The sequence below is a fragment of the Syngnathus leptorhynchus genome, chromosome 9 (genome assembly GCF_054491065.1).
Source record: "Syngnathus leptorhynchus isolate UIUO chromosome 9, UIUO_Slep, whole genome shotgun sequence".
NCBI classification, from domain to species: Eukaryota; Metazoa; Chordata; class Actinopteri; order Syngnathiformes; family Syngnathidae; genus Syngnathus; species Syngnathus leptorhynchus.
The window spans coordinates 1,045,555-1,063,149 of NC_141203.1; the positions used below are offsets into that span (position 1 = coordinate 1,045,555).

The 17,595-nt window shown below is 45.6% G+C and overlaps 3 protein-coding genes across 7 annotated transcripts in view; all 3 read right to left on the reverse strand.

Annotated features, from left to right (window-relative positions):
• itgb2 (integrin, beta 2) overlaps nucleotides 1–17,595 on the reverse strand; it is a 105,755-nt gene that overhangs the window by 65,610 nt on the left and 22,550 nt on the right. For 4 of the 5 annotated variants that reach the window (XM_085919935.1, XM_085919938.1, XM_085919936.1 and 1 more), the window contains one exon: nucleotides 9,009–9,112. In XM_085919935.1, coding sequence (XP_085776061.1) covers nucleotides 9,009–9,112 — 104 coding nt within the window. Of the gene's footprint in view, nucleotides 1–6,737; nucleotides 7,710–9,008; nucleotides 9,113–17,595 lie in introns of those variants that run through there. The other variant, XM_085919939.1, reaches the window with a different exon arrangement.
• On the reverse strand, nucleotides 10,184–11,630 carry LOC147050563 (corticotropin-releasing hormone receptor 1). The gene has a single exon (XM_085919940.1). The coding sequence runs from the start codon at nucleotides 11,613–11,615 to the stop codon at nucleotides 10,578–10,580; it is 1,038 nt and encodes a 345-aa protein (XP_085776066.1). The 5' UTR covers nucleotides 11,616–11,630; the 3' UTR covers nucleotides 10,184–10,577.
• Nucleotides 15,694–17,015, reverse strand: LOC147050564 (general transcription factor II-I repeat domain-containing protein 2-like; the record flags this gene model as incomplete). Its single annotated transcript, XM_085920714.1, has 1 exon — nucleotides 15,694–17,015. A coding segment is annotated over one exon (1,173 nt), but the record flags the coding sequence as incomplete, so codon positions are not given.

Below are 17,595 nucleotides of genomic sequence, written 5' to 3' on the forward strand. Positions count from 1 at the left end.
ATTGAATCCATCCATCATCCATCCATCCAGCCATCAATCCTTCCATCCCTCCATCCAGCCATCAATTCATCCATCCTCTATTCCACTTGTCCCCACAATCAAATATGAAATATTAAAAGTCCCAATGATCATCGTCACACACACATCTGGGTGTGGTGAAATTTGTCCTCTGCATTTAACCAATCCCCATGTGATTTTGATCCATCCCCTGGGGGAGAGGGGAGCAGTGAGCAGTAGCTGTGACGCGCTCGGGAATCATTTTGGTGATCTAACCCCCCAATTCCAACCCTTAATGCTGAGTGCCAAGCAGGGAGGCAATGGGTTCCATTTTTTAGTCTTTGGTATGTAATATTGCAAACAATCATCCCACTGTGAATGTCAGTCAATCAGCAAGCACTGTAAGCACATATACAGCAGCGTACCAAATTGCTCAGTGCAAGAAAAAACTACACCATTGCAGAAGAGCTGATACTACCTGCAGCCATGGAATGCTGCCTCATTTTGATTAAAAAACAGCACAAATTGTTTTATTCATTTTTGTTTTGTAGGTTAAAATGTTTTATATATTGAGCTCCTGAGTTAATGTTGCTGATTACTTTGAATTGAATATTATTTATTGTTGTTATTTAATATTATGTATGTTCATTATTATCTTATTGTATTTTTTCAGCATAAAATGGCAGTTGGTCAAGAATGTTTATAGTTTCACCTTCACCTTTATCTTCTTCCGCTTATCCGGGGTCGGGTCGCGGGGGCAGCAGCTTTAGGAGGGACTCCCAGATCTCCCTCTCCCCAGCCACTTCCTCCAGCTCATCCCGGGGGATCTCAAGGCGTTCCCAGGCCAGCCGAGAGACGTAGTCCCTCCAGCGCGTCCTGGGTCGTCCCCGGGGTCTCATACCGGTGGGACATGCCCGGAACACCTCCCCGGGGAGGCGTCCAGGAGGCATCCTGATGAGATGCCCGAGCTACCTCATCTGGCTCCTCTCAACGTGGAGGAGCAACGGCTCTACTCCGAGTCTCTCCCGGATGACCGAGCTTCTCACCCTATCTCTAAGGGAGAGCCCGGACATCCTGCGGAGGAAACTCATTTCAGCCGCTTGTATCCTGGACCTCGTTCTTTCGGTCACGACCCATAGCTCGTGACCATAGGGGAGGGCAGGAGCGTGGATCGACCGGTAAATCGAGAGCTTTGCCATTTGGCTCAGCTCCCTCTTCACCACGACGGACCGGTACAGAGTCCGCATTACTGCCGACGCTGCATCGATCCGCCTGTCGATCTCACGCTCCATCCTGCCCTCACTCGTGAACAAGACCCCAAGATACTTGAACTCCTCCACTTGGGGCAGGATCTCATCCCCGATCCGGAGAGGGCATCCCACCCTTTTCCGACCGAGGACCATGGACTCGGATTTGGAGGTGCTGACCCCCATCCCGACCGCTTCACACTCGGCTGCGAACCGCTCCAGTGAGAGCTGGAGATCACGGACTGAAGAAGCCAACAGCACCACGTCATCTGCAAAAAGCAGTGACGCAATGCTGAGGTCCCCAAACCAGACCCCCTCAACGCCTCGGCTGCGCCTAGAAATTCTGTCCATAAAAATTATGAACAGAATCTGTGACAAAGGGCAGCCTTGGCGGAGTCCAACCCTCACTGGGAACAAATCCGACTTACTGCCGGAAATGCGGACCAAACTCTGGCATCGGTGATACAGGGACCGAACCGCCCTTATCAGTTGGCTCGGCACCCCGTACTCCCGAAGCACCCTCCAGAGAACCTCCCGAGGGACACGGTCGAACGCCTTCTCCAAGTCCACAAAGCACATGTGGACTGGTTGGGCGAACTCCCATGCACCCTCGAGGATCCTGCCGAGGGTGTAGAGCTGGTCCACTGTTCCACGGCCAGGACAAAAGCCACACTGCTCCTCCTGAATCCGAGGTTCGATCTCCCGACGGATCCTCCTCTCCAGCACCCCTGAATAGACCTTACCAGGGAGGCTGAGGAATGTGATTCCCCTGTAATTGGAACACGCCCTCCGGTCCCCCTTCTTAAAGAGGGGTACCACCACCCCAGTCTGCCAATCCAGAGGCACCGTCCCCGATGTCCACGCAATGCTGTAGAGGCGTGTCAGCCAAGACAGCCCCACAACATCCAGAGCCTTTAAGAACTCCGGGCGGATCTCATCCACCCCCGGGGCCTTGCCACCAAGGAGTTTTTTAACTACCTCAGTGACTTCGACCTCCGAGATTGGAGAGTCCGCCTCAGAGTCCTCAGGCCCTGCTTCCACAAAGGAAGGCGTGTTGGTGGAATTGAGGAGGTCTTCGAAGTATTCCCCCCACCGACTCACGACATCCCGAGTCGAGGTCAGCAGCACACCATCTCTACTGTAAAGAGTGTTGACCGTGCACTGCTTTCCCCTCCTGAGACGCCGGATGGTGGACCAGAATTTCCTCGAAGCCGTCCGGAAGTCATTCTCCATGGCCTCGCCAAACTCCTCCCACGCCCGAGTTTTTGCCTCAGCAACCGCCGAAGCCGCGTTCCGCTTGGCCATCCGGTACTTGTCAGCTGCCTCCGGAGTCCCGCAGGCCAAAAAAGCCCTATAGGACTCCTTCTTCAGCTTGACGGCATCCCTTACCGCCAGTGTCCACCAGCGGGTTCGGGGATTGCCGCCACGACAGGCACCAACAACCTTACGGCCACAGCTCCGGTCGGCTGCCTCAACAATGGAGGCGCGGAACAAGGTCCACTCGGACTCAATGTCCCCCCGCCTCCCCCGGGACGTGGGAAAAGCTCTGCCGGAGGTGGGAGTTGAAGCTCTTCCTGACAGGGGATTCTGCCAGACGTTCCCAGCAGACCCTCACAGAGCGTTTGGGTCTGCCAGGTCGGACCGGCATCTTCCCCCACCATCGGAGCCAACCCACCACCAGGTGGTGATCAGTTGACAGCTCCGCCCCTCTCTTTACCCGAGTGTCCAAAACATGCGCCCGCAAATCCGATGACACGACTACAAGGTCGATCAACGAACTGCGGCCTAGGGTGTCAAGTGGGCCAAGTGCACACATGGACACCCTTATGCTTGAACATGGTGTTCATTATAGGAAATCCGTGTCGAGCACAGAAGTCCAATAATAGAACAGCGCTCGGGTTCAGATCGGGGGGGCCGTTCCTCCCAATCACGCCCTTCCAGGTCTCACTGTCATTGCCCACGTGAGCATTGAAGTCACCCAGTAGAACGATGGAATCCCCAGAAGGAGCGCTCTCCAGCACTTCCTCCAAGTGCAGAGACACAAACAACAGTCGGGACCCGTCCCCCCACCCGAAGGCGGAGGGAGGCTACCCTCTCGCTCACCGGGGTGAACCCCAATGTGCAGGCGCCCAGCCGGGGGGCAATAAGTATGCCAACACCTGCTCGATGCCTCTCACCGTGGGCAACTCCAGAGTGGAAGAGAGTCCAGCCCCTCTCGAGAGGGCTTGTACCAGAGCCCAAACTATGTGTGGAGGCAAGTCCGACTATGTCTAGTCGGAACCTTTCTGCCTCACACACCAGCTCGGGCTCCTTTCCAGCCAGAGAGGTGACATTCCATGTCCCTAGAGCCAGCCTCTGCAGCCGGGGATCGGACCGCCAAGGTCCCCGCCTTTGGCCGCCGCCCAGCTCACTATGCACCCGACCCCTTTGGCCCCTCCTATAGGTGGTGAGCCCATTGGAAGGGGGACCCACGTCTTCTTTTCGGGCTATGCCCGACCGGACCCCATGAGCGAAGGCCCGGCCACCAGGCGCTCCGCCTTCGAGCCCCACCTCCAGGCCTGGCTCCAGAGAGGGGCCCCGGTGACCCGCGTCCGGGCGAGGGAAAACGACATCCATATATCTTTTTCATCATGAGGGGTCTTCTGAGCCGTGCTTTGTCTGGCCCCTCACTTAGGACCCTTTTGCCATGAGTGACCCTACCAGGGGCATGAAGCCCCAGACAACATGGGTTCTAGGATCATAGGGGCACGCAAACCCCTCCACCACGATAAGGTGACGACTCACGGAGGGGTGTTTATAGTTTGAATAATTATAATTTATTTTTTATTTTAAGGAAAAGTGATGCGCTTTGAATCTGTTCTGTTACAGACTAAAAAAACAATGTTATTAATAAAAGTTATTCTTAATTGTAAGTTGATCTTTCTTTTTTGCTTATTTTTTTGTTTTCTTTAATGTTAATAACTTGGGGGGGGGCGCAAAATGTTTTCTTCTCCCTAAGGCGGGGGGGGTCACCACAGAAAATAATTGAGAAGCACTGGTCTAATTGCTGTACTGTCAAAGTTAGACTTTTCAGTTACTTTTTTGCTTGATTTACAAGAAAAATATCCTCAATTCAATTTTGTGTACTTTTAATTCCACTCTTCTGAGACACTGTTCATAATGCCTTGTATACAGATTGCAAAGCAGTCTTGTGTTGGGAGGGGCTGATTTGAAGACCTGCATGTTTCCAAGACCATGGACAGGTATTATTAGTTTGACATCTGTACTGTAGATTAGAAAAGACAACAGTGAAGGCTTACGATGTGGTGGCTGCTCTCAATGTTGATTTTTTTTTTATTTGTTGTAGATTTTACACAAATGACAATATGCGTGGTGGTGAAACTAGTGCAAAGAGGGCACACAAGAAGACTGCTCTGATAGCGCCGGTAGATAAAAAAAAAAAACTTGTCTGCCCATTCCTGTGCGATTGCTTTATGTTCGAAATGTGCGACTGACATGACATACATCAAGGAAAAATTATTTTACAGGTAGTTTTTTATTCCATATTCATATTTCTTTTACAGAGTAATCCCAAAGTCTGCAATGGGTGGTGCCCGATGTCCATCGAGTTCATCTTTGTAGAAGCTGTTGGCGACATACAGAGGCCACGGATGATGAAACAAGGACCGCAATGGCTTTAAAATTAAAACAGGCTCCAGCGCTGAGTAGCAAACGGGGCTATCAAAACGCCACAAGAAAGTTATGTCTATATTGTTTCCCCCTTGTATTTCGCCGAGCTGGTTGTTTTGTTTATTTGATATGTCCTACATAAAATATGTATATATTTATATTGTAACTTGGTAGTTTTGTTCTATTATAATAGCCCCCATTTTTTAATATTGTATGTATATGTACATATGATTTAAAAACATTGTGATGGTTGGATAATGTTTGAAAAAATGTTTTTATTTAGGTTCAATTATCGATTTGGTTAATTTTAACATCAAAAGGTGTATTTATATCTGCAGCTAACATAAGTATGACTGTTACTGAAACCTATTTCTATATTAAAAAATGTAAATTTTCACACCCTGTACCATCACTAATCAAATGCGTTTTCACAACATCCTGGAACTACCCAAAGATAAGGATCACAGGTTAAATGTATTGAAGAGAACCTCAATGTTGAATGGATGTCTAGATGTTCAAATGATCACTAGCTAATCGCGCTAATAGCTATAAGCCATCATTAAGATTCAAGACTTTTTAATCGCCATGTTTCGAATGTCTACTCAATAAACATCTAAAAAAACGTCTAATAGACGTCTAACCCGTAGACGTCTAAAAACTAACATATAGACGTGTAATAGACGTCTATCCCGTAGACGTCTAAAAAAAACATTCACATATAGACGTCTAATAGACGTCTGTCCCGTATACATCTGTAGTATAGTATATATAATCTACGGCATAGACGTGTTTTAGCCGGGACATCTGGGTTGCATATAGACGTCTAATAGACATCAAAATGCTCGCAAGGAAGTAGCTTTGATTTTTGTGCCTTTATAAACAATAATTGATCAGTTATATTCAGGGTATTAAATGAACACCTGCCAGATGTGGGCTGAAATTCATTTTGGCAGGTTTTGATAAACATTTACTAGAAAATTGTAGTAACATTGTGCCAATCAGATATACTTGGGTATCAAGCCTTGAGGATTGATGAGAAACAGAACTAATATTCCAATTCTCCTAGAATTGTTCCCATTTAAATTCTATATCTTTATATCATTAAATAAATATCTAACCCCTAACCCTGAAGAAGAAGAGCCCACCAAAGAAGTGAACACTCTCATTGAACGGGTACATCTGGCGCTGTTCACAAGTGACTTGCCTTTGTGCCAAGTCACTTTGTTAAATTAAATGAAGAGTCACCTCAATGTAACACGACCAGTCCAAATTGTGCACTGGAGGTGGCATGATGTGTTTAAGTTAATCGAGTGCTGCGTATATGTACAGTATTTTCTATACCAAGCAAGCGTTTTTGTCCACAGCAGGTATGTTGTAAAAACATACTACTGCTACTCTGAACTGGGTTACCAAATTGCTCTGCTTTTGCCTGTCCAGAAAGGGTGTCAAACTCATTTCAGTTGCTTGTTTGGTTTCTCTCGTGGGCTCTTAATGACTTAATATCTCATAATATTGCATACACACAACATAATCCAATAAAAAAAGTTTATTTTGAAAGTGGGATTTAAAAGAAAAAAAGCAATATGTCACTGTTATTAAAAAGGAAGATAATTGTGTTCTGGTATTTTAACAAGTAACATTGAGTTGACATGAGTTGTCTTTACGATACACATAAAATGATGTGATGGACTAACAGTTGAACAAGAAAAGACATCAACCCAATAAAGCAGAGAAGACAATGACATCAGATTGAGCAAAAGATTTGCTGAGAAACCACTCCGAATATTGCAACAGATTCCTTATTCGAAAAAGAGAAAATCTCACCCAGTTTCACCGTTTCCTCTTGTAGTTGCACACACTCCGACAGCCATCCATTAAAAGAACTGCCGCATCTCTTATTTATTTTGGCTTGGCGAATGGATGTGTCGCTGCCCATTCGTTTCGCCATGATTGGCTAATTTAGTATTTGCATCGCTTGACTCCGCCTCACTGTTGTTAGCAAGCTAACCAGCGCGGCACGGATGGGCAGGACACATTTGTGTCAAACATATATGTAGCGTAAGTGAACCATATCATATCATTGGCTGGACACCTGTCATTTACTGATTTACACTACAAAAAGGCACAGAAAGAAAATCATTCGTCCACTTAATTAGATTAGATTACGTCTGACATTAGATATTAATCAATCAATTTATGCAGAATTTTATTTTGTGCGCAGCATCGAGTTTTTGGTGCGCAGAGACTGCGCGACCAGTGCGCAATTGCGCAACCAGGCAGAGGAGAGACATAAAGTTGCTGTACATTAACTTCATGAAACATCCTTTCTGCCTGGTAAAACCTCAACAACAACTGAGGTATGCGCATCTATTGCTGACTGTGTGCAACGTGAAAGTATTTTGTGCTTTTATAGCGGAGCACAACTTGTCATTCACTATGTTGCAGCCACTGGTTGAGCTTGTCAAGTTTTAATAGGCTCATGCGATGTCAGAAAAATAAAAACGTTCAATAAAAACTTATTTACCGTATTGGCCCGAATATAAGACAGTTTTTTTTTTTGCATTGAAGTAAGACTGAAAACGTGGGGGTTGTCTTACATTCGGGTTCTAGACATTATACACATTCACAACGCTAGATAGCGCCACATATCTTTAAAGCGAATGCTGAACTTAACTCCTCAGGCCGAAGCAAATCCCTGTCACGAAGAATAAAAATAAAAATAGCGGTAGCACGAAGACGAAAAATAAAAAATAGCGGTAAGAAAGAAAAGAGAAGAACATAAAAGAAGAGATAACAGAAAATGGAGAAACAGTAGGTTTATTTACATTTTGAAAACCAGAAGCCATTGATTTACAAATGTGATTGCACTTTAGTTTACCTATTTAAATGTTCAGATATTTAGACGTGATAGACAGTTTTTGCATGATTTGAATGAAGCAAAATAACATGCTTTTTCTCTCGAATATATTGTTATAATCATTTGTTTCAGATGTACTGTCATTATTTTCTGTATAAAAATAAAATTTGGCTTTTTTCAAACTTGAGTCTTGAAATAGAGGGGTCGTCTTACAATCAGGGTCGTCTTATATTCGGGCCAACACGGTCGATTGTCGATGATCACAATACAGTCAAGCCTTGCCAAAAGAATCTTTATTCATTTTCCTGATCAAGTAAATTATATGTAACTGAGCTTATTCGTGAAAAATGGACCATTGTGGCTTTTGTCTCCCTCTGAATACTGAGAGACATTAGATATGACAAAATAAAAATGACAAAATAAAGGCTTATTGCAGCTGCCAACAAGCATTTATCTTATCTCCGGTTATGGTATTTGATTACATAACTCAAGTCTGGATAAAAATAGGACTGTACTTTGGTCCCCTCAAACTTGCTTTGCCTCAACATTAGCCCATGCACAATCCATTAAATAAGACAAAATAAAATGACAAAGTAAAGACTCATTGTAGCTGACAACAAGCATTTGTCTTATCTCCTATTATGGTATTTGATTACTCAACTCAAGCCTGGAATCAAAATGGGACTGTACTTTGGTCCCCTCAAGCTTGCTTTGCCTCAATGCCTGAAGACATTCTTTAAAGAGAGGTTGCAGGCAAGGCAATTTGTGCATTTGATTCCCAACCCAATTGTAGACATGTGAGTTTGAACCTCAGACAGAACTATGTCATATAACCTAACAAACGTGATAGGTTGCTTTTTTTAAGACATTTGACTTTATCTGATGGAAAGGCACCGGTCCAGAAAGAACACCTTCAATGTCTAGGACATCCTCTGCCAGGAAGTCTGAAAAAAGGTTGTTAAGGTGGGATTGAAAAGGCAGGTTGTTGGCTTCAACTGGTAAATAACCTTCTCCATCATCCAAACATCAACCAAGACGAGCATGGAGAATTGAGAAATGGGCTAATTGAGTGATCAATTGGGGAAAAGACTGTTTTTGTTTGTTTTAATAGGAAAAAAATTCAACTAAATAAATTCAATTAAATAAATTCAGAAATAATATTAAATTCTATTAAATTCAACTTTTGTAAAAGATCGAATGATCAAATGGGAAAATCACAGACTGTGCTTAAAACATACCAGTTGTTGACACCACGCGCAGTATGGCCCAGATCTGACACAATCATTGCAGGAGTTTACGATGGACTTAAAGCAAACCTCTTCACCATTTGTAAGACACCATCCTACAAATAAACGACATACAAAAACACTTCATTACAAATACGTATAACTGTATAACTGTTAATAAAGATGTCATTCAGATGATGATGTGCATGATGCAGCACGTTTGAGAGTTAGCAAGTTACCACCTTTGCTGTAACTCTAGAATGCTAGAATGTGTGAATATTGGGTCGGTTTCTGCACCCAAAAAAACTATGTCATTTCCCTCCATTCATGCAAAACAATAATGAACTCCCCTATTGAAAAAACATAGCAGGATGAGTGACGGGGCAAAAAAAACAAAAACATTTCATTGAGACTTTTGGTAAATTATATTGAAAATTGAAAAAAATTAAAACTCTGTGGGTTTGTAAATTCCCCTGGCTTCAACGTGATGAATAGATTGTGTTTTTCTGTAAAGTGTGGAAAAGAAGGATAGTCAAATTCTCGAGGGAAGTGGAAAGGTTGTCAGGATTGAGGAATGGAGCAGGGCGACCAAGTGCAGCTTGGACCAGGGTTTATTTGAGGAACTCAAAACAGACTCGGCAAAACTGACATGACTTAACAAACTAACATGACTTCCTAACCAAAACCAACAAGATGACTGACCGACAGGGACGTGAGACAAAAGATGTGAAGACATTACGACAACAAGACAACAGCAACAAAAAGACAGAAAGACAATGATCCGACAGGGCATGGGGGGGCAGACAGGACTTATATACATGACATGGTAACAAGAGGCAGGTGAGCATAATCAAACTAATCAGGGGCACACAGGAGGGGAGGGGCGAGCACACGGGCGAAACCATGACAACAGACAACATGGAGGAACGGCTGGGTACGAGGCGTGACAAAGGTTCCCAATAGGATATTTCAAAACACAAAAAAACTGAAGACCTTAGGTGGTTTCTAAATGATTTGAGATTCTCTTGCTCAGACACCTTCAAGTCAAATATGGAATCAAAGCCATGAAAAACAACAGAGATCTCTAAAAACTAGAAGGCCACTTGATCGCCACACGCCGCCGAAGGCCGACTGGGTGACGGCCGCTGGATCCACGCCGCCGGAACTGGTGGCGGCCGTATGGACCACATTGGGAACGGGGTGAAGGGAAGCTCGCCACGTTGTTTTGCGCCATGCACGCCGCTGACAACCTATTCACGCCTGGCTCTCTCGAGGTGAACTTAGCCTTTGCTAACTGACAGAGGAGGCCAATCGTGCCGGCTGCTCTGTGGCGCTCTTGCACAAAGGAGCGCGCGCTCGCTCGCGTTTGTTATCTTAGTTTAGCATTCGCTAGCGTAGCTTAGCACTTGCCTTTTTAGGACGCAGGAAGTGACACGCCCGCACTGAATAAATGCCGCCGCGCACGTGTTCGGGGCGGGAAAAGAACTTTGCACCAAAGTGCGGAATGTGCGAAAAGCCGAGCGAGCGAGCGAGGCCGAGACCCGGGCCGGTTGGCCGGCCCCCATAATCTTGCTGGACTTTTCACAGTGAGGTGGACTGCTTGATGCTGTGGAAGCTGACCCGCGACGGCGAGGTGGGGATGGACACGGCCTGCGTCATCCTGGCCCGGATGGAGTGCTGCTCCTGCCAGCGGCGGAAGCGCTTTCTGGCGGCCGAGCGCACCTCGCTGTTCAGGAAGCAGTAAAAGACGGATACGAAGAAGCCCTGGAAGGACTCCAGGAAGGAGTTGAAGTAGATGAAGACCAGCTGCGAGATCTCGTCCTCGCCGGGATTGACGAAGAAGAGCATGTAGGTGATGCCCAGAAGGGGGAGCAGCACCAGCGTGGCCTTCACTGCTTTCCTGTACTGAATGGTCTCCGAGGTGGTGGACGCTCGCAGTTTGGTCATCAGGATCCTGACGATGTTGAAGAGGAAGATGAAGTTGATCACCAGAACCAGAATCATTGGACCCTGGTAAATATAGTCCGTGTAAACGCCCGCCCGCTTTCCAAACCAGCACTTCTCGTTGTCGTAGTAGAGCTTCCCGATGGCCCAGGCCACGATGATAGGGAACGGGATACACCAGCCGATGCAGATGAACATCCACTTGCGGAGCTTGTCGGTGGAGTACGTGAGCACGATGGCGGTGTGAAGGTAGCAGCCTTCGCCAAACATCCAGAAGAAATTGGTGGAGTGGAAGTAGTTGAAGCAGGCCGTGACCAGGCGGCACCACACCACGTTACTCTCGTGCACCTCGGGGCTCATGGTGAGCTGCACCACGAACCAAGTGGCGTTTCTCAGGATGAAGGCGCTGATCAGGTTCCAGTGGATGATGTTCCTCAGGCAGCGGATACTCCTCAAACACAGAAAGAGGAAGAAGGCCACCAGCAGCGCCAGCATGGAGATGATGTGTCCCAGGAAGTTGATGATCACCGCCATCTGGTAGTGCATCTTGCCCTTTTTCTCTTGGTGCAGGATGGCCTTGCACATGGAGTAGTTGCCCTTGGGAGCCCACGTGCCGTTGGACAGGCACTTCCTGTATACGCTGTTGGTGGTGTTGTAGCGGACGCCGTAGAACATCTCGGGACAAGGTCTGGACACTGTCACGCCTCGTACCCAGCCGTTCCTCCATGTTGTCTGTTGTCATGGTTTCGCCCGTGTGCTCGCCCCTCCCCTCCTGTGTGCCCCTGATTAGTTTGATTATGCTCACCTGCCTCTTGTTACCATGTCATGTATATAAGTCCTGTCTGCCCCCCCCATGCCCTGTCGGATCATTGTCTTTCTGTCAGGATTGAGGAATGGAGCAGGGCGACCAAGTGCAGCTTGGACCAGGGTTTATTTGAGGAACTCAAAACAGACTCGGCAAAACTGACATGACTTAACAAACTAACATGACTTCCTAACCAAAACCAACAAGATGACTGACCGACAGGGACGTGAGACAAAAGATGTGAAGACATTACGACAACAAGACAACAGCAACAAAAAGACAGAAAGACAATGATCCGACAGGGCATGGGGGGGCAGACAGGACTTATATACATGACATGGTAACAAGAGGCAGGTGAGCATAATCAAACTAATCAGGGGCACACAGGAGGGGAGGGGCGAGCACACGGGCGAAACCATGACAACAGACAACATGGAGGAACGGCTGGGTACGAGGCGTGACAAAGGTTCCCAATAGGATATTTCAAAACACAAAAAAACTGAAGACCTTAGGTGGTTTCTAAATGATTTGAGATTCTCTTGCTCAGACACCTTCAAGTCAAATATGGAATCAAAGCCATGAAAAACAACAGAGATCTCTAAAAACTAGAAGGCCACTTGATCCAACAGAAGCTTCATCAGCTCCTATTCATAATCTGGACCAATGAAGACTCTGCCCGGAAGAAGGCCCAGCAGAGGCTGTACTTTCTGAGACAGCTCAGGAAGTTCAACTTGCCACAGGAGTTGGTGAAGACCTACCTATACTGCCATCATCCAGTCTATTCTCAGCACCTCCAGTACTGTCTGGTATTGATTGGCCACCAAACAAGACAAGCATAGACTGCAATGGACAATCAGGACTGCAGAAAAGATAATCGGGACCAGCCTCCCATCTATCCAAGACTTGTACCTGTCCAGGAACAGGAAACGTGCAAGTAACATCTTAACAGACCCTTCTCACCCAGGTCACAGTCTGTTCGAACTACTCCCCTCCGGACGCCAAAACCAGCAGACACAGAGACAGCTTCTTCCCCCAGGCTGTCGCTCTGATGAACTCACACCACTCATAGAGTCTCAGAGTCATTGCTGTGCAATAACATCCTGCTCTCGACACTTTATCTTGTAATTGTCTACGTATATCACGTGTACTATGTTTCCTCTCTGCATCCATTGCAGCCTGGTCAACCTGGAAGAGGGATCCTCCCATCTGTGGTCTCTTCTCAAGGTTTCTCATTTCCCCTTGTGGGAGTTTTGAGTTTTTCCTTGCCCTCCTGGGAGTTTCAGATCAGGGGATGTTAGAGAATAATTGTCAATTTTCGCACATGTCCTGAATGTTGTTAGTCACCTAAATGTTGAACAGAGGCTGAGATCTACCGGAGTCAGATTCCTTGTTTGACATGCCCAAACATGGCCAATAAACTTCTTGAATCTTAAACTTCTTGAATCTTAAACTGATATCTGAAAAGATTCTCCAAACCAGTGGTTCTTAACCTGGGTTCGATCAAACCCTAGGGGTTTGGTGGGTTGGTCTCAGGGGTTCCACTGAAGAGGTCCAACACACCTGATTTCTTGTTTAAATTCATGACGACTCATATGTACTGGTCTCGCAAAGGCAACAGCAGAAGTCACACTGATTTGCAGGTATGCAATTTGTTTTGAGTTCATGCATTGTGTTGGTTTTGTTCTTTGAACAAGGTGATGTTCATGCACGGCTCATTTTGTGCACCAGTAATAAACATTGATGTCTTGAATTTGAAAAAAAAACTAATGTTTTCATTAAAAAGGGTTTCGGTGAATGCGCATATGAAACTGGTGGGGTTCGGTGCCTCCAGCAATGTTAAGAACCACGGCTCCAAACCCTCGCTCGATCTAACCTAGCCATCTGTGAATTTTTTTACTATGAATTGTTTGACTATGACTACTGTGGAGTAGAAGTTCGCAGACATTTTGTCACAAGGGTCAAGGCTTGGGTAATCTAAAGACGAAAAACAGAGAAAAGGAAACGTTGCAAAAATTGGCTTGATTTGGAAAGGAGAAATAGTAAGTTACAGAAAAAGGCGATAACAGAGTCAGATCAATGATGAATTGCGTTGTGAGGAAATATGGAAACAGTGAGTGAAAGAAAAAATGTAGATGGAAGAGTGAACAAGGAAACACAAAAGGGAAACAAAGAAACAGGTAGAAAAGGAGAAGTGAGACATCATGTGCATTTTATGCAAATAGGGGATGTTAGGGTTGAATAGATTAGGTTGATCATATTATGTTGGAATGTAATCAGTAATAATTAACCTAAGCTTGTCCTGTCTTAACAAAGTCGTAGAACAAAGTGCTAAGATCCTTTGCACTGATTGACCAATTGTAGAAGACGCAATCAAAGTTGTTCTGTCTACTCAACATCGTAAAACAACCCCTGCTATGATGTGATCAGAGGCCAGGTGTTTCACCCCCACCTTGGCCACCACACATGTAAATTGTCACCCCCACCCTTCTCTCAATAAATACTGTCTTGCATGAATGCAACGGCAGACTTTGTTCGGACATTGCTGTGTCTACAGCAACGAACAAATTCTCCACTTGCAGAGTTTGTTCGGACATTGCTGTATCTACAATGACGAACAAATTCTCCACGTGCAAGTGTTCAAAAGGGCATACTGTCTCCTGTGTGGTTCTTGCACAATAAGTTAGAGTCGGAACATCTCTAACAGGGGACACTGCCTTTGCAAAACTCAGTAAAGAGCAAAAAAAAAACCTCTGTAAACCAGTTTGAGTATGCAGTGTCAATGCAGGAAATGAGATTAGTGTGAAATCATATGACAGCACCAATGATATAAGTCGGGACAGAAGCACACTGACAATCAGGAAACACCTGTTATGGACCAGATGGCGGAGTGCAAACTCATTCCTTACTCTGTGTGTGTGTGTGTGTGTGTGTGTGTGTGTGTGTGTGTGTGTGTGTGTGTGTGTGTGTGTGTGTGTGTGTGTGTGTGCGTGCGTGCGCGTGTGTGTGCGTGTGTGTGCGTGCGTGTGTGTGTGTGTGTATGTTCGTGCGTGCGTGTGCGCGCCTGTGTGTGCGCGTGTCTGTGTGTGTGTTTGTTTTAGGGATGCTCAATTATGGGTGAAAATAAAAATCACATTATTTTGTTCAATATTGAAATCACGATTGTTTGCACGTTTTTGAAATGATAAAAGCATGTATTGAACATGTTTGGAACATAAAAACAACATTCTCCTGTTAACAGTGTTGGGAAAGTGGATTTTCTCCACAAACGAGGTCAAAGTTCAGTGCACAAATTTTAAAATGAACTTGCTCATTTCATAGTTCAATTATAAAAATGAAAGGTTTATACTTGTTTCCTTCAACAACAACAAAAAACCTCTGGCATTTTGGCATTTTCTCATTGTTTTCACCCATTCTATTCACACCAGTATCCAGGTGCTGTCACAGTGCAATCTTAAATACAAGCCAAAATTGCTTGAATTGTCTTAAAGCCCCTTATGATGAGAAGCAAAAATGGTCTCAGTTTTCCCTCGCCCGGACGCGGTTCACCGTCTGCCCCTGGTAGGGTCACTCATGGCAAAAGGGTCCTAGGTGAGGGGCCAGACAAAGCACGGCTCAGAAGACCCCTCATGATGAAAAAGATATATGGATGTCGTTTTCCCTCGCCCGGACGCGGGTCACCGGGGCCCCTCTCTGGAGCCAGGCCTGGAGGTGGGGCTAGAAGGCGAGCGCCTGGTGGCCGGGCCTTCGCCCATGGGGTCCGGCCGGGCATAGCCCGAAAAGAAAACGTGGGTCCCCCTTCCCATGGGTTCACCACCTGTAGGAGGGGCCAAAGGGGTCGGGTGCAAAGTGAGCTGGGCGGCGGCCAAAGGCGGGGACCTTGGCGGTCCGATCCCCGGCTGCAGAGGCTGGCTCTAGGGCAAGGGTGGGCAAAGTTTTTGACTCAAGGGCCACAATGAGTTCTAAAATTTGACAGAGGGGCCGAGTCAAGAACAGATGGATGGAGTGTTATATAAATAACACACAGGATTTGACCTATTAATGATTAATTTAATTACATTTCAGTTGAATAAACACAGCAGGAAGACTCACCATCAGTTTCAGTGGGAACAGTGTTGTTGATCTCCCTGTTTTGTCAGTGCATCAAAGTCTGGAGTAAGTTTTGTTGGAGCGATTCTCAGGATAGATCCGAGGTGTTGGTCAGTTATCCTGGATCTGTGACTGGATTTGTTCATGTTCATAACACTGAATGTCTGCTCACATATATAGGTCGAGCCAAACAAGTCCAGCATCTTCTGTGCCGTCCTCCGTAGGTTTGGAAAGGTGGCTTCGTTCAGTGAAGCATAAAAGTCATTAAGTTTAAGAGTGTTGAACTTTTCCTTCAAGGTGGAGTCAGACTGAAGATCGATCAGTTCCAATTGCACCTCATGTGGTACTGTTTCAGGGTCTTGTGAGAAGGGACATGACACAAGCTGAAGTGACTCTTCAATGTTTTCAAAATCAGAGAACCGGCGACTGAATTCTCTGTGCAGGTCATCCAGTGATTTGCTGTATTTCTTTGCATATCGCGTCGCCTCTTTCTGAGTGTCAAGTGTGGCGAAATGAGTGAAGGATGCGTTCGCAACTTGTCTGGAGAATAAAAAGAGCTTAGATTTAAACGCTGTAACATGTTTGTACATGTCGTGCACAAACTGATCTTTCCCCTGCAGTTTCACATTCAGTTCATTCAAGTGTGAAAATACGTCCACAGCAAACCCAAAATCACAAAGCCAGTTCTGGTCTCGTGGCTCAGGAAATTCGTCAGATTTCTCATTGAACTCTAAAAATGCGCCGATCTCTTCTTTCAGGTCGAAAATGCGTTGAAACACTTTGCCCAAACTTAACCACCGGACACGAGAGTGGTAAAGTAAGTCCTGATGATCCGCATCAATTTCCTCCAGGAACGTGATGAACTGACGATGCTGGAGTCCCCTTGCGCGTATAAAGTTCACAAGTTTTACGACTGGATTCACAACATGGTTAAGCTGCAATACAGACTTGCAAAGTGATTCCTGATGAATGATACAGTGAAGAAAAATAACATTTTGTTCAGGATTTTCCTCTTTTACTTTATCCTGGATTCGTTTCAGCAGCCCAATGTTTTTTCCTGTTAAATTTGGTGATCCATCCGTCGTGACATTGGGAAGTTTTCTCAAAGGTAGTGAAGAGGGAGCAACAGCAATGTGGACATGTTCTATTAGGGTGGACAAAATCTCTGTACAACATGATGCACATATGTACAATTATTTTATTATTTTATTATTTTATGCAAACATAACTGCTCAATCAGAACATGAATACAACACACATAACTGTATGAACACACACACACATAGGCAAACACACACGCACACACTGGGGGGTGCCGCCCCCCACACTCAGGTATGAAATGGTCATGTGACAAGTTCCCGCCTCAGGTACAAAATGGTCATGTGACAAGTTCCCGCCTTTCTGGACAGTATAAAACAAGCTGACCTGGAGACAGAAGTTGTTGTTTCATCTCCTGCCATGCCTTGTGTATTGGCCGCCATTAAACAACCCAAGATCTTGCCAATAAAGAACCAACTCTAAACTCCACACCTTTGCTTTCCTGGCTCAACAACGGACATCCCGCACAACACGCAACAGTAGTTTATGTTTCTCGATGGCAGCAGACACCTTGTCATACAAATCCTCTCCCCGCGTTGTTCCCTTCAAAGACTCCATGGTCAAAAACTCCTCCGTTATCTCAAAGCTGTCATTTATTCCTCGGATAAAAATTAGGAGCTGCGCTGTGTCTTTGAAATCATTACTTTCATCAAGTGCAAGTGAATA